At 38.5% G+C, this 15,762-nt stretch overlaps 1 protein-coding gene across 13 annotated transcripts in view; it reads right to left on the bottom strand.

Moving 5' to 3' along the window:
• Window positions 1-15,762, bottom strand: part of AKAP13 (A-kinase anchoring protein 13) — a 390,788-nt gene that overhangs the window by 209,952 nt on the left and 165,074 nt on the right. For 8 of the 13 annotated variants that reach the window (XM_071214350.1, XM_071214349.1, XM_058294653.1 and 5 more), the window contains one exon: window positions 11,463-11,646. In XM_071214350.1, the coding sequence (XP_071070451.1) occupies window positions 11,463-11,646 (184 nt within the window). Of the gene's footprint in view, window positions 1-11,275; window positions 11,376-11,462; window positions 11,647-15,762 lie in introns of those variants that run through there. The other 5 variants (XM_058294655.2, XM_071214351.1, XM_071214353.1 and 2 more) reach the window with 4 other exon arrangements.

The raw sequence follows: 15,762 nt of genomic DNA, 5'->3' as shown, positions 1-15,762 counted from the left end.
ACCCCATAACAGCAGGATAGACATTCTTTTCAAGAGTTCATGGATCCTTCTCCAAGATAGACCAAGCCCTCATAGATCCTTCTCTAAGACACAGACTTGGAGGACTCTCACTTTCTGACTTTAAAGCATAATACTCACTTACAATAGGAAAAACAGCTTGGTACTGGCATAAGGACAGAGAAATTGACCAATGGAACCAAATCAAGAACTCAGGAATAGATCTTCACGTTTACAGTCAAGTGACTTTTGACAATGGAGTCAAGCCCTCCCTGATGAGCCAGAACAGTCTCTTCAACAAATGGTGCTTGGGAGAACTGGATATCCATAGACAAAAGAAAGAAAAAGGACTCTTATCTCACACCTTTTACAAATATTAACTCAAAATGGATCAAGGACCTCAATATAAAAGCAACAACCATAAAACTCCTGGAAGAAAATATAGGAAAACATCTTCAAGATCTTGTGGTAGGCAGTAGTTTCTTAAACCTTACACCTAAAGCACGAGCAACCAAAGAAAAGATAGATAAATGGGACTCCCAAAAACTAAAACACTTTGCACCTGAAAGGACTTTTTCAAAAGGGTGAAAAGGCAATCAATTCAGTGGAAGAAAATATTTGGAAATCACCTATCCAATAAGGGTATAATATCTTTAATATATAAAGAGATCATACAACAACAATAAAAAGACAAACTACCTGATTAAAAAATGGTCAAAAGACTTGAAAAGATAATTGTCCAAAGAAGAAATAAAATGGTGAAGAAACACATGAAAAAACGTCCAACATCACTAACAGGGAAATGCAAATCAAAACTACAATGAGATATCATTTCACATCTATTATTAAAAATTCAGAGAACTGTAAATGTTGGAAAAGATGTAGAGAAATAGGAATGCTTATTAACTGTTGGTGGGAATGTCGAATGGTACAGCCACTGTGGAAGACCGTTTGGCAGTCCTAAGGAAGTTGAATACAGACTTAACATGTGACCCAGCAACATCATTATTAGGTATATACTGAGAAGAAATGAGAACAGTAACATGAACAGATATTTGCACACTGATGTTCACAGCAGCATTATCACAACTGCAAAAAGTTGGAATAAACCCAGATGTCCATCAACTGATAAATGGATAAACAAATTGTGGTGTATACACAGGATGGATTATTATGCAACAGTAAGAAGAAATGAAGTCGTGAAGTATATGACAATATGGATGAACCTGGAGGACATTATGTTGAGTGAAGCAAGCCAGACACAAAAGGACAAAGGGACAAATATGTTACAAATGCAATAATATGAACTAAATATATTGTGTAAATTCATGATATTAATAATTAGAATATAGGTCAAGAGAAAAAAGATTGAGGGTAGAGAATGTAAAGCTGAGGGTTAATCTGTGTGGAATTGGCTAAAAAGTTGTCTGCATATCTTTGAAATGAAATGATGAAAGCCCATAATTGTGACTAGCAGAGCTATTATATGGGTATGGCAGTGGTCGAAAGGGAAAGTCTATATGCATGTACATTACTAGAAGGAAAGCTAAATAAATGTAACATGGGACTGTATAACATAATGAAATCTCATGTAAAATATGAATATGGGTGATATTGCATATATAAGACTGTTTTACAAAATATATACTAGAGAGAAGGAAACAGAATAGCAGCTTTGTATGAAGCACAGGTTGAACTGCAGGTCTAGTCTAAACCCCAGCCCACCTCTGGCAGGGAAGAAGCTGGGGAGACCTGCACCACCTCTCTGGGAAGCTGCAAGCCACGCGGCAGAGGCTGGTGCCCATCCTACTTGAAGGGCATAAGCCACTTCAGAAGTTATTCCATGGCTGGAGTTGGAAGCTCCATTTTCCATAAACGGTGGAGGAAGAGAGAGATGTTCACTGACCTCAGCTACTAATTAGTGAACATAGCTGGCAAAAGTATAATCTTAGAGACAGCTAGGGTCTGAGCCTGTCCAAACAGGAAAGAGTTCAATAAGCGCCATTTTGACTCTACCCCCCGGCATGAGTGGAAGTCTGGCTTACTGAAATCCAGTGAAGTTAAGGATGGGCTTCTTTCCACAAAGATCAGACTGCAGCCCTAGCCTAGGCTCCAGCTCCACCTCCAGCAGAGAGGTAGCTGGCGGGACCTGCACCAGGCTCTCCAGGCAACTGCAAGTGCTCTCCGCTGGCACACGCTGAACAGTCAGACATCTGAGGCTGCATCCCTGCACCCCGAGAGAATAGGAGAGGAGCTGGGTATCCTCGGCCTCTCCAGGCAATGGCAGGAGTTTTCAGCCCACAAAACTGGTTTTTGAGTGTCTCTGAGCCCTTCTCCACCTCTGGCCCCCACAGGATAGGAGGGGGCAGGTGTTGCCTCAACCTCTTAGGGCAAGTTCAGACAGTTTCGGGCTGCATAGGTCTGACTGTTGGGCACCTGTGGCTCTACCTCCAACCCCAATAGGACAAGAGAAGGACTGTGTTTGCCTAGCCTCTCTAGGTAACTGCAGGTGCTTTGGGCCCACATAGCCTAGGCTGGTGGGTACTTATGGACCCACCCTCACCCCCCAATAGGAAAGAAGCGGGGCTGGTCTTTCCACAGCCTTTTTGGGAAATGGCAGACATTCAGCCTGCATGGACTGGACTACTGGATGCCTATGAATCCACCCCCACCCCCAATAGGATAGGAGGAGTCTGGTGTCTTCACAGCCCTCAGGACAATGGTGGGTACTTTCAGCCAACAGGAACTGAACTGTTGGGTGCCTGTGGATCCAACCCCATGCCTTAAGAGGAAAGAAGGGGGCTGGTGTTTCCTCAGCCTCTCCAGGCAACAGCAGGTATTCTCGGCCTAAAGGGACCAAACTCTTGAGTGCCCATAGAACCACCCCCCACCACTCAATAGGATAAGAGGGAGCTGGTGCTTCCTCAGCCTCTCCGGGCAATGGTGGGTACTTCCAGTCTACAGGACTGATCTGTTGAGTATTTGTGGTTCTGTTCTCACCCCCTAAAGGGCAGAAAGGACAGGATTCCCTCAGCCTCTCAGGGCAACTGCAGGCGTATTTGGTCCACAGAGATTAGATTGCTGGGCACTCCAGAGGGTCCATTCCCACCCCTGGCAGGGAGAGGGTATGGTACTACATCAGTTTACCTGAGCAAATGTGGTCATTTTGGACCCACAAAGCAAGGATTGCTGACCAAAACTATAGCTCCATCCCTGCCTAAGGTAGGGGAGGAAGGGGTGTAAAGCTGCTTCAGTGTCTCCGGGTGACTACAGACATTCTTGTTGTGCCCAACTTGGATTATTATACACGGCTGCAGCTCTGTCCCTACACCTGACAGAGGAGAAAGGTGAGAGAAGCTTCATCACTTCCTGGGGCAACGTGGGCAGCTTCAGCCTCCATATCTTACAGCAGCAACTACATTCTTGGCTCCTACTATACAACCAGCAAGGGAGAAAAGATAAGAAATACCTAAACTAAAGGGAGAAAAATGCACCTAGAATAAATACAACTAGCAAATCAGATGTGGAAACACCAACAAAAAAAGCAACCAATACCAAGAAACAGGAAGAGATGGCCCAATTAAAGGAATAAGATAAGCCTGCAGATGACATAAAGGAGTTGAGACATCTAATCTTAGATGTTCAAACAAATTTCCTTAATAAATTCAATGTGATGGCTAAAGAGATTAAAGATATTAATAAGACATTGGATGAACATAAAGAAGAATTTGAAAGCATACATAGAAAAATAGCAGACCTTATGGGAATCAAAGATACAATAAATGAAATTAAAAATACACTGGAGGCATATAACAGCAGATTTGAGGAAGCAGAAGAAAGGATCAGCAAGCTCAAACACATGGCCTCCAAAAGCAAACAAACAAAAGAACAGATGAAGAATGGAAAAAATTGAACAGGCTCTCAGGGAACTAAATGATAGCAAGAGATGTGTGAACATAAGTGTCATGGGTGTCCCAGAAGGAGAAGAGAAGGGAAAAGGGGCAGAAAGAATATCTGAAGATATAATGGAAGAAAATTTCCCAACCATATTGAAGGACATAGATATCCAAGAAGCACAGTGTACTCCCACCCAAATAAATCCAAACAGACCAACTCCAAGATACGTACTAATCAGAATGTCAAATGCCAAAGACAAAGAATTCTGAGAGCAGCAAGAGAAAAGCAATGCATAATATATAAGGGATATCCAATAAGATTAAATACTGATTTCTCATCAGAAACTATGGAGGCAAGAAGGCAGTGGTATGGTATATTTAAGATACTGCAGGAGGAAAACTGCCAGCGAAGAGTTTTATACCCAGCAAGATTATCTTTTAAAAATGAGGGTGAGATTAGAATACTCACAGATAAACCAAAACAGAGTTTCTAACAAAAAGACCAACTTTGCAGGAAATACTAAAGGGAGTGCTACAGCCTGAAAAGAAAAGGCAGAGGAAGCCTGGAAGAGAGTTTAGAAATGACAACTTTATCATTAACAGTAATTACAAGTGTCAAATATAAAATGACAGATAAAACACAAAGATCAAACAGATGAAATAAGAACTATCTTTACAGGAATAACATTGAGTATTAGTTAATGGATTAAATGCCCCAATCAAAAGACACAGACTGGCAGAATAGATAAGAAAGTATAAGCCATCTATATGTTGTCTGCAAGAGACTCACCTTAGACCCAAGGATACCAATAAATTAAAAGTGAAAGGTTGGAAAAAGATATTCTACACATGCAGTAACCAAAAAAGAGCAGGGGTAGCTATACTTATATCAGATGATATAGACTTTAAAAGCAAAACTGTTATTACAGACAAGGAAGGACATTACATATTAATAAAAGGGATGATTCACCAGGAAGAAATAACAATCATAAATATATATGCACCTAACCAGGATGCCTCAAGATCCATGAGGCAAACACTGGCAAAACTGAAGGGAGAAATAGACATCTCTATAATAATAGTTGGAGACTTCAATACACCACTCTCAGCACTGGATAGAACATCTGAGCAGAATATCAATAAAGAAACAGAGAGCTTGGATAATATGATAAATGGACTAAACCTAATAAACATATACAGAACACTGCACCCCAAAACAGCAGGATATACATTCTTTTCAAGTGTTCATGGATCTTTCTTCAGGAGAGACCATATGTTGGGTCACAAAGCAGATCTCAATAAATTCAACAAAATCAAAGTTATACAAAGCACTTTCTCTGATCATAATGGAATAAAGTTGGAAATTAGTAAGTGGCAAATAAACAGAAAATTCACATATATATGGAGATTAAACAACACTCTTTAATCAGTGGGTCAAAGAAGAAATTTCAAGAGAAATCAATAAATATCTCGAGATGAATGACAATGAGAATACAACATCTCAGAACCTATGGGATGCTGCGAAGGCACTGTTGAGAGGAAAATTTATAGCCCTCAATGCTCACATTAAAAAAGAAGAGCTAAAATTAAAGACCTAACTACACAGCTGGAGGAACTAGAAAAAGAACAGCAAGCTAATCCCAAAGCAAGTAGAAGGAATGAAATAACAGAGATCAGAGCAGAAATAAATGAAATTGAGAACAAAAAAAAAAAAGAGAGAAAATTAACAAAACCAAAAGTTGGTTGTTAGAGAAGGTTAACAAAATCAACCAAAAAAAAAAAAAAATCAACCAACCCTTAGCTATACCAAGAAAAAAAGAGCGAAGATGCAAATAAATGAAATAAAAAATGAAAAGGGAAACCTTACTGCTGACCCCATAGAAATGAGAGAGTTCATAAGAGGATACTATGAACAACTTTATGCTAAAAAACTAGACAACGGAGATAAAATGAAAAAACTCCTAGGAATGTACAAACAACCTACACTGATGCTAAAAGAAACAAAAGACCTCAACGAACTAATCACAAGAGATTGAAAGAGTCACCAAACAGCTCCCTGAAATGAAAAGCCCAGGACCAGACAGTTTCACAGGTGAGTTCTAGCAAGCATTCAAAGAAGATTTAATACCAATCTTACTCAAGCTCTTCAAAAAAATTCAACAAGAAGGAATGCTACCAAACTCATTCCATGAAGCCAATATCACCCTAACACCAAAGCCAGATAACAATATTACAAAAAAAGAAAATTACAGACCCATTACTCTAATGAATACAGATGCAAAAATCCTCAATAAAATACTTGCTAATCAAATCCAACATCACATTAAAAGAATTATCCATCATGATCAAGTGGGGTTTTACACCAGGCATGCAAGGCTGGTTCAAAACAAGAAAATCAATCAGCATAATAATACACTTCACTAATAAATCAAAGAAGAAAAATCACAGGATCTTATCAGTTGATGCAGAAAAGAGATTTGACAAAATACAGCATCATTTCTTGATAAAAATACTACAAAAAGTAGAAATTGAAGGAAACTTTCTCAACATGATAAAGGTCATATACGAAAAACTCACAGCTAACATTATACCCAATGGTGAAAGACTAAAAGCTTTCCCATTGAGATCGAGGACAAGACAAGGATGCCCACTGTCACCACTCTTGTTCAACATAGTGCTAGAGGTTCTACCTAGAGCAATCAGGAGAGAAAAAGAAATAAAAGCCATCCAAATTGGAAAGGAAGAATTAAAACATTCACTATTCACAGATGATATGATTGTATATCTAGAAAGTCCTGAAAAATCTACAACAAAGCTGCTAGAGCTAATAAATGATTTCAGCAGAGTATCAGGATACAAGATCAATATGCAACAATCAGTCATGTTTCTATACACTAATAATGCACAATCTGAGGAGGAAGTCATGAAAAAAGTTCCATTTACAATAGCAACTAAATAAATCAAATTTTAGGAATAAACTTAACCAAGGATGCAAAGCACTTGTATTCAGGAAACTATAATGCAATGCTAAAAGAAATTTGAAAAGACCTAAATAATTGGAAAAGCATTCCATGCTCATGGATTGGAACTCTAAATATCATTAAGATGTCAATTCTGCCCAAATTGATATATAGAGTCAATGTAATCCCAATAAAAATTCCACTAGCAATTTTTGAAGCAAATGGAAAACACAATTATCAAATTTATCTGGAAGGGTAAGAGGCTCCGAATAGCCAGAAACATCTTAAAACGGAAAAGTAAAGTTGGAGGACTCTCACTTCCAGACTTTAAATCATTACAGTGGTAAAAAGAGCATGGTATTGGCATAAAGATAGACATATAGACCAATGGAACCAAACCGATGGTTCAGAAACAGAGGCTCACATCTATGGCCAAGTGATTTTTGACAAGCCTGTCAAGCCCTCCCAGTTAGGGCAGAACAGTTTATTCAACAAATGGTGTTGGGAGAGTGGATATCCATAGCCAAAAGAAAGAAAGAAGACCCTTATCTCACACCTTATACAAAAATTAACTGAAAATGGATCAAAGACGTAAATATAAAAGGAAGTACAATAAAGCTCCTAGAAGAAAATGTAGGGAAACATCTTCAAGACCTGGTGGTAAGTGGTGGATTCTTAAACCTTACACCAAAAAAACGAGCAACGAAAGAAAACATGGATAAATGGGACCTCCTCAAACTTAAACATGTCTGTGATTCAAAGGATTTTGTCAAGGTGAAAAGGCAGCCCAGTTGATGTGAGAAAATATTTGGAAACCACTTATCCAATAAGGATTTGATTTGCATTCTATATAAAGAGATCATACAACTCAACAATAAAAGAGCAAGCAATCCAATTTAAATATGGGCAACAGATTTAAACAGACATTTATTTCTCCAAAGAGAAAATACAAATGGCCAAAAAGCACATGAAAAAAATGTTCCATATCACTAGCTATTAGGGAAATGCAAATTAAAACAACAATGAGATATCATCTAACACCACACAGAATGTCCATTATTAAAAAAACAGACAACAATAAGTGCTGGAGAGGATGTGGAGAAATACGAAAACATCTTCACTGTTGGTGGGAGTATAAAATGGTGCAGCCTCTGTGGAAGACAGTTTGACGGTTGCTCAGGAAGCTAAATATAGAAAGAACTGTCATATGATCCAGCAATTTTTCTACTACAAATATATCCAGAAGAACGAAAAACTATGACACGAACAGACATCTGCACACCAATGTTCACAGTGGCATTGTTCACAATTGCCAAAAGATGGAAACAACCTAAGTATCCATCCAACAACGAATGGATAAACTAAATATGGTATATACATATGATGAAATACTATGCTGCAATAAGAAGAAAGGAAATTGGGACATATGTGATAACATGGATGAGTCTTGAAGACATTATACTAAGTGGAGTAAGCCAGACACAAAAGGACAAATATTGCATGGTCTCATTAATATGAACTAAATACAAATATTTTATATTTATATTATATTGTCCCATCAATAACATCTTTCATTAGTGTGGTATATTTGTTAAAATTGACGAAGAAATATTGAAACATTGCTACTATCCATTGTCTATAGTTTACATTATAGTTTATTTTGTACCATACAATTTTACAGGTTTTGACAATACACATAATGGCCTGTAGGTAAAGAATCCTTCTACCTCCAAGCACAGTAGATGAAACTTTCAGAAGTGGAACTCAGTTTATCACAAGGAACTGTCAACATAATTCTTCAATACACAAAGAGAAAAAGAACTTGGGCCTCTAAACAGAGCAACTAAATTAAAAAACAGTAACAAAGGGAAGCGAATGTGGCTCAACTGACAGAGTATCCGCCTACCATATGAATGGTCCAGGATTCAATACCCAGGGCCTCTGACCCGTATGGTGAGCTGGCCCACGTGAAAAAAAGCGCAGCCTGCCCAGGAGTGGCGCTGCACACAGAGAGCTGACACAGTAAGATGAAGCAATAAAAAAAAGACGCAGTTTCCCGGTGCCACGTGATAATGCAAGCAGACACAGAAGAACACATAGCAAATGGACACAGAGGACGGACAACGGGGGGAAGGGGAGACAAATAAATAAATCTTTAAAAAAAGAAAAACCCAAAGTAAGCAAAGAAATACAACAAAATCTCAGGCCAAAGCAGTAAGGAATTAGAACAACAAATTTAGTTCGGAGGGGTACAGAAGGGTTAAACAAACTTAAATTTTCATTTGACACTAGATTGTAAATAGTTATTTAATGTAAAATGTGTATAAACAATACTTAAATTCCATATAAATTTAAAAGACCTGAAAAACATAAGCCAATATAAGAATAATTTAATAAAAAGGGGTAGAGTAGTACAATATGAAGAGTCTGAAGATTAATAAGCTGTTAGAAAGACACCAAGTGGTAATCTTAACTTTCTACAATCCACTTTCAGAATCTCACAAAAATAATTCTTTACCCTGAAAAACATGAGCATAAACTTCTGCCTCTCATTTCAAGGGATTCATACCCCAAAAAGTCCATTGTTGGGCCTCTTGTTAAGAATCACAGGAACAGCAGGCGCTCTGGACAGCACCTTGGGAGATCTAGCTTCTATTTCTAGCCCTGCCATCTTGTTGCCCTAATCCAGTCACTTTTCCCTAGATCTCAAGTTTACTTACCTGGTCAGGATAATCTTTAAAGAATCTTTACAGGTATAATTCTAGCAAAGTCTACTACTATCACAGTAAGACCAGTGGGTTTAAAAATCACCTCACCATTTTTTAAATTGCTAATTATGACTTGAAGCACTTTTTTAGGCTTCAGAACAATAACCAGCCCAGAAGAATCCACGTTAAGGGCTAGATCTGCAGAAAGGTACTCATACACTCCTATTGGGAATTCTCTATTTGGATATTTCTCACATTGGCTTTTCCTTATCTATCTCCCTTCAAAAGAAGATATGTGGTTTACCCACATGTAATTGAGGTAATATTTTAAAACAAGCCAAAAGAGAAAATCTCCAAGAACACACTCTAGTTTCCTTAAAGTTATGTTGCAATAACAGTCTTGTGACATGCCCTCCAAGTATATAATGAAGCTGTTGTAATCACTTTATTTCCCCATTTGGATGGCAATCCTTAACCAACTCTGCTTCCTAGCAAAATGTCTGAGCTATATGGTCAAAATTAGAGGAACTGCATTTGAACTTCACAACAGTTATACTAAGTTAATTCTTCAAAATTTCTGGAACAAGGCCTCTCCTGCTGAGGCCATGAGGCAGGCAACAGAATGAATCCAATCACTGACCAGATGGGAAGCAGAAAGGAGTGGAACATATCATTCTCTGGAATACTATCATAGGAGAGGCTCGGGTATCCAAAGCTCATTTAAGATGAGTGCCCCTCCTACCACCACTGTATCTGTAGCACCCATCAAAAAGAACCTCCTGCCCAGCTTGACTGAGAAAGTAATAAGCTTGGCAAGTAATGCAAGAAAAAAACTGTTTACATAACTACAAGTAACATTACATTCTAAGAACTCTTCTTGGCCTTTGATACTCCCTGCCCACTCCCTCCAACCTCTACAACCCACACCCCCCCAAAATAACAGGTATAAAAAAAAAAAAAAACAACTAAATTAAGCCTAGCTTGGACAAAATACCTGAGAATCTGTCAATACTGATACAATTTACAAGGGTTCCTCAAATGCTAAAGAACAAAGATCAAACGTCATTTATATTTGTTTGAAGTAAGGGTGAAAAAAATGATAAAGACTCATAAAACTAATAAATATATTAAACAAGAGAAATTATATTTAAAACTTATGCTTTTTATAAATATTCTAATGAAAAATGTTACCTGCTGTAATCCATTTATTTCTCTATTTATACAAGAAAAAAAGAAAAAAGAAACTCCCCAAATGTTTTAACAATCTTGGTTCCCCAAAGGACTTTAAAAAAAAAAACCACCAAAAAATAACTGAACCTGAAGACACAGTCAGGATTTCCTACTGCATGTTTCCAGGACAATCAGGTTGCTTTTTACTGCTATTCACATAAGAGACCACTGCTCTTGATTTTATTCATGGAAGTTACAGTCAAACCAAAACTCAAGGGTCCAGCATATTTTCCATTTACAATTACTGTATTAAAGTACTGGTTTCTAAGTAATTCTTTCAACTCTTAAAGATAGCTGAGAGAAAAAAAAGTATGGCATAGAAAAATTACTTCCTCTGTAGTTAACAGGGATACACAAGATATGTTCATAATGTTAGGCCAGCCCCACAGAAAAGGCTTATTCAGTGAGTTTTCAGTAAAAGGTAAGAGCAAGAAGCAGTGCCTGCAGGGTGTCAGAGGAGAGAGAAAATGGTAACATGACTTACGTTTGTCTCTCTCAGGCAAAGAAGTGGTTAGCAGGATCAAGCTTAAAACCTTCAGCAAAAGTCAAGGCACAGGGTTGAGGTTTTAATTCCTGCCAAACCCACACTGAGCTGCCAAGTGGGTGGTACTAATATGAATCAGGGGGTGGGGCTGGTGGTGAGAAGAGGGAAACAGAGAATGAGCACTCACTGGGTTAGAAGCTGGTACAGCGTGTGATAGCCTCGCTCCAAGGCCAAACTCACAGGCGTGGCCCCTTCCTCATTGTGAATACTGAGCGCTCCGCGGCCACCTGGCTTCTGCAACAGGAACCATGTCAACCTCAGCAATCCCAGCCGCGCTGCAAAATGCATCAATGTCTCCCGTGGGCCACCATCTGTAGATGGGGAAGAAATGAAAATGTAAAAGCAAACAGACAAAAGGACAAGTTAGACAAACACCAATGCCTCCAAACACATTTACCTAAGATCCTGAATTTAAACAACATACCATGTGAACACCTTGACTGTGGTTGGTAGAATCAGTTCTCAAGTAAAGACAAAACAAAACTACAAAAAAGTATGGGAAGCAAAAACTCCAATAGGAAAGAGTCCCACAAAAGAGAATCAAGCCATTTATGTTTTAACACATTTGTTCAACCAATTTACATGAGCAGGTTTACAAGGGTGACCACCATACATCTATTTTCTTCCTTAAAAAAAAAAAAGAGAGAGAGAGAGGAGTGAATGCAGCTTGATAACCTGGGGATTCAAGACAGAACAGTTGTTGGCACATAGATGGATGTATAATAAAAGACATAATTACTTTTTAAGACAGGAGTTGGTAAGTTAAAGAATAAAAACAGGTTCTTCTTATTAAGTACACACTGGTTTTTTCTCCCTACCTCCTACCAGGCCCCCTCATTCCATCCCATCCCCACAATAAGGGGCAAATCAAACTGCTGGCATTGTCAGCTTTTCTGTTTGTTTCTTTAATGAGGGAAAGAAATGCACCTCCAGGCATATTAAGAAAGACTAACTCTGAGGCATAACACAGTAATAATTTCAGAAAGAAAAACATGTGCTGGGACTTTCTTCACTTGCTATACCAGTAATTCCACTTTACAGGCTCCTTCTTAGTAGTGAGTTACTGTGAAGTGTTGGAAGGAGGAAAGGCTTTGGAGTTAGAAAAATCTGGGTTCAAAACTGGCAGTTGCCATCGGTGCGACCAGGGATGATTTATTTATCCTCTCTGAGCTTCACTTTCTTTATTTCCAGAGTAAGATACCATCATCTAGCTCCCAGAGTTGTTGAAACAGATGAGAGATAGTAAGTGAAATGCCAATACAATGACTGGCATGTAGTCAGTATTCACTAAATGCCAACTCCCTTCCCTGTCATCTTACACTTCATTACAGTCTGGGTTCAACAGCAACACTCTCACGCTTTCTCAGCCATCCTCTCAACCTGTGATGGTGGGAGCTACCATAATTAAGCAGCTGACAGAGGGTACAATGATGACATAAGTTGCGACCGCAGGGTTACTGTTTTTAGGCTCCCTGCAATGTGAATTATGCCCGCCCCCCCCCCCCCCAGGAGTTGTGTCTGCCTTCTTCCTCTCAGCCTAACAGCTTTCACCTTCTTCACTGAGCATCCTGGACCCATGTCTTCTTACTCTGAAGTTCTCACACACTTGTGTTTATGAATATCATAACAGGAATGAACACAGTAATTTTACACTAAACTGTGATGCTTTCTATTGTCACATGTGTATTAGTCCTTACTGCCAAGATAATTTCCTTGAAAGCAAAAACTATATTTCATATTTTCCGTTTTCCCTACAGGACTAGGCACACTGACCATTTGGGATTCACAGGAGTTCATCAGAGGTATAAGCATAGAAGGAAATCAAAGCCTCAAAACATGTGCAGGGTAAATTTTAATAACACCTCAGAGCAGGTGGCAAGGCCAGACAAAAGGACAGAAAGAACCTTCGCAAAAGATCAGATATTACCAGCTGACTTGGTACCTTATACCTGTTCACAAGCATTCTGACATTCTAAGCAAAAAAGAAAGAAGAAGGAAAAAAAAACTAAAAAGCCACTGACTAGGAAGTGTTTTTTTAGACAATGGTTAATTTACGCCTTACTAAGCAACACCTTAAAGTGCCCTACACTTTCCTTTCCACACCATCTCATCCCTTATGAGAATTCCTAAACCATACCATGCACCTACTCAAAAGTGGATGCCCTGCTTCCTGCACTCATATTCTTCCCCAATCTCACACCAAGATCTTTAACAGCAGGCACTACACCTGCTTTTTGGTAGTCCCATTCTGCAAACAACAGATTTAAAGAAAAGTAATAGGCAGTGAGCACCGGCTATGTGCTATGTATTTGGCTAGCTCATTTATATAAACTTTTAAAATTCTATCCTCACAATAACCATGTGAAGTCTTGTAATCCTCAATCTGCAGCCACAGGAGGAGAGATTTGTAAAGTTAATAACTTGCCCACAGCAAGAATCAAGACTGAAAAGTAGTTCTGGAAGCCCGTGTAGCTCAATGGTTGAGCACTGGCTTCCCACATACGAGGTCCCAGATTCTATCTCCAGCCCCGGTATCTTTTTTTAAAAAAGGTAGTTCTATCTTCAATTTAAAATCCATACACTTTCCATTACTCCATCCTGTCTCTTTTTGTAAAAATCAAGCAAGCTAATGTTGTGGTTTAAAAAAGTACCGTTTCATGCACCGTCTCCCCAAATTTTATTAACACTTTCAAATATACACAAGAATTAATTCCATTAATCCATCTTACTTACATGCATTTCAAAATAAGCCAAAGACATTAGTATTTCATTCCTAAACACTTCATGTCCATGCCTGGTGGCAATGTTCCAAATGTGTTCAGCAATTGCAATGAATGTTACCACACTAATGAAAGAGGTTGTTAATGTGGAGAAGAGTGGGAGGTGTGGGGAGTGGGGCATGTAGGAATCCCTTATATTTGCGTAACATTTTGTGTAATTTAATATCTTTTAAAATATATATATATATATATATTTTAAAAATCACTTCACATGCATATCATTAGCTAGAGTTCAATACATGGTGACTATTTTAGATAATTTACATATAGCAAAATAATACAGTGGAGTGTACTATTTGATAAATTTTGATAAATGTATATACCTGTGTAACCCTACTTCTATTAAAATACAGAACTTTACCAATATCCAAGGAAGTTCATTTGTGCCCCTTCCCTGTTAATTCCCTTTTCCCCTCCTTAGGGGCAACTACTGTTCTGAATTTTTTCACCATTGATTAGTTTTGCATGTTCTAGAAATTCATATAAATGGAATAATACAAAGACTTCTTTCACTCAAATTCATCCATATTGTCGTGTCTATGAGCAATTCACTTTTATTGTTAATATAAATTTACACCAGTTTGTTTAAATCTTATCCGGTTCATTTTTCACACATTTTAATTTGATCTTCACAATGGCCATGTGAATTAGGTTTCGTAGAGGAGGCCAAGATGCAAAGGACTGATCTTTGTTCTCTATATCTGTATTTTTTTTTCTCATGATTGTCTTTTCCTCTGTAGCTTGAGAGTTAATTTTCCATATTACTAACTGCATTTCCTACAATGTTGGCTGGGCCCTTTGTCCCGGGTTGAATTTAATTAGGCTATGGTATGATTCTCTCCCTTGAATCATTTCAGTCAACCTCCTTTCCACCTTTGTCCATGATGTTTTTTTTTGCATATATAATTAAAGCCCCTAATCAACTCACTTCACAAGAGAAATTACCTGGATAATCTGGATGAGGATGACTGAATCAGTTGGAAGGCTTTAAAAGCAGGGCTGAAGTACCTTCTGAGAGAGAAGACATTCTACCTGCAGAGGACAGCTTGGACCCAAGTGTGTGGGTTCGAGCTGGCCCACAATCTTCCCTTCCCTTCCCATTCTATGAATTTCAGACTTGCTTAGCCAAGCCCCAACCATCTTTAAGCTACTCCTTGTAATAAATCTTAATATGCATTTCTACTGCTTCTGTTCCTCTGGTCGAACCCTGACCGATACACTCATTAAACCTACTCTCCTCTTGTTGCTTCTTTTTCTAATTTCATAATAGTTTGACTTCTGGGATCTTTTAAATGGCAAACCGAAAATATCTTCTAAAATTTTCTTTGGTTTCTTAAAGAGAATCATAATCAGAGTCTTCCATCTGAATACTCATTATACTCCTCTCTTTCCTTTATGCTGTAATGTTATTCCATAGACCATAGGCCCATGTTGGTTAGTTGGTTGATTTTCCTATTTAACCACACTCTACTGGAAAGATCTCTTTGTAGGCACAGCTTCCACGCCTGGAGAAAGTGGGTACAAAATGTCTTAAGTGCCCTTGCCATCCACTTATATACTGAAGCACCTCCCCAACACAATCCCTCAGATATGCTCACTAGTCATTCAACCATGATGAGTCTGCAACAGGGCTGCATCTTCCTCAAA

This window comes from Dasypus novemcinctus, chromosome 3 (assembly GCF_030445035.2).
Source record: "Dasypus novemcinctus isolate mDasNov1 chromosome 3, mDasNov1.1.hap2, whole genome shotgun sequence".
NCBI classification, from domain to species: Eukaryota; Metazoa; Chordata; class Mammalia; order Cingulata; family Dasypodidae; genus Dasypus; species Dasypus novemcinctus.
This window is presented reverse-complemented; position numbering and strand designations above follow the sequence as displayed.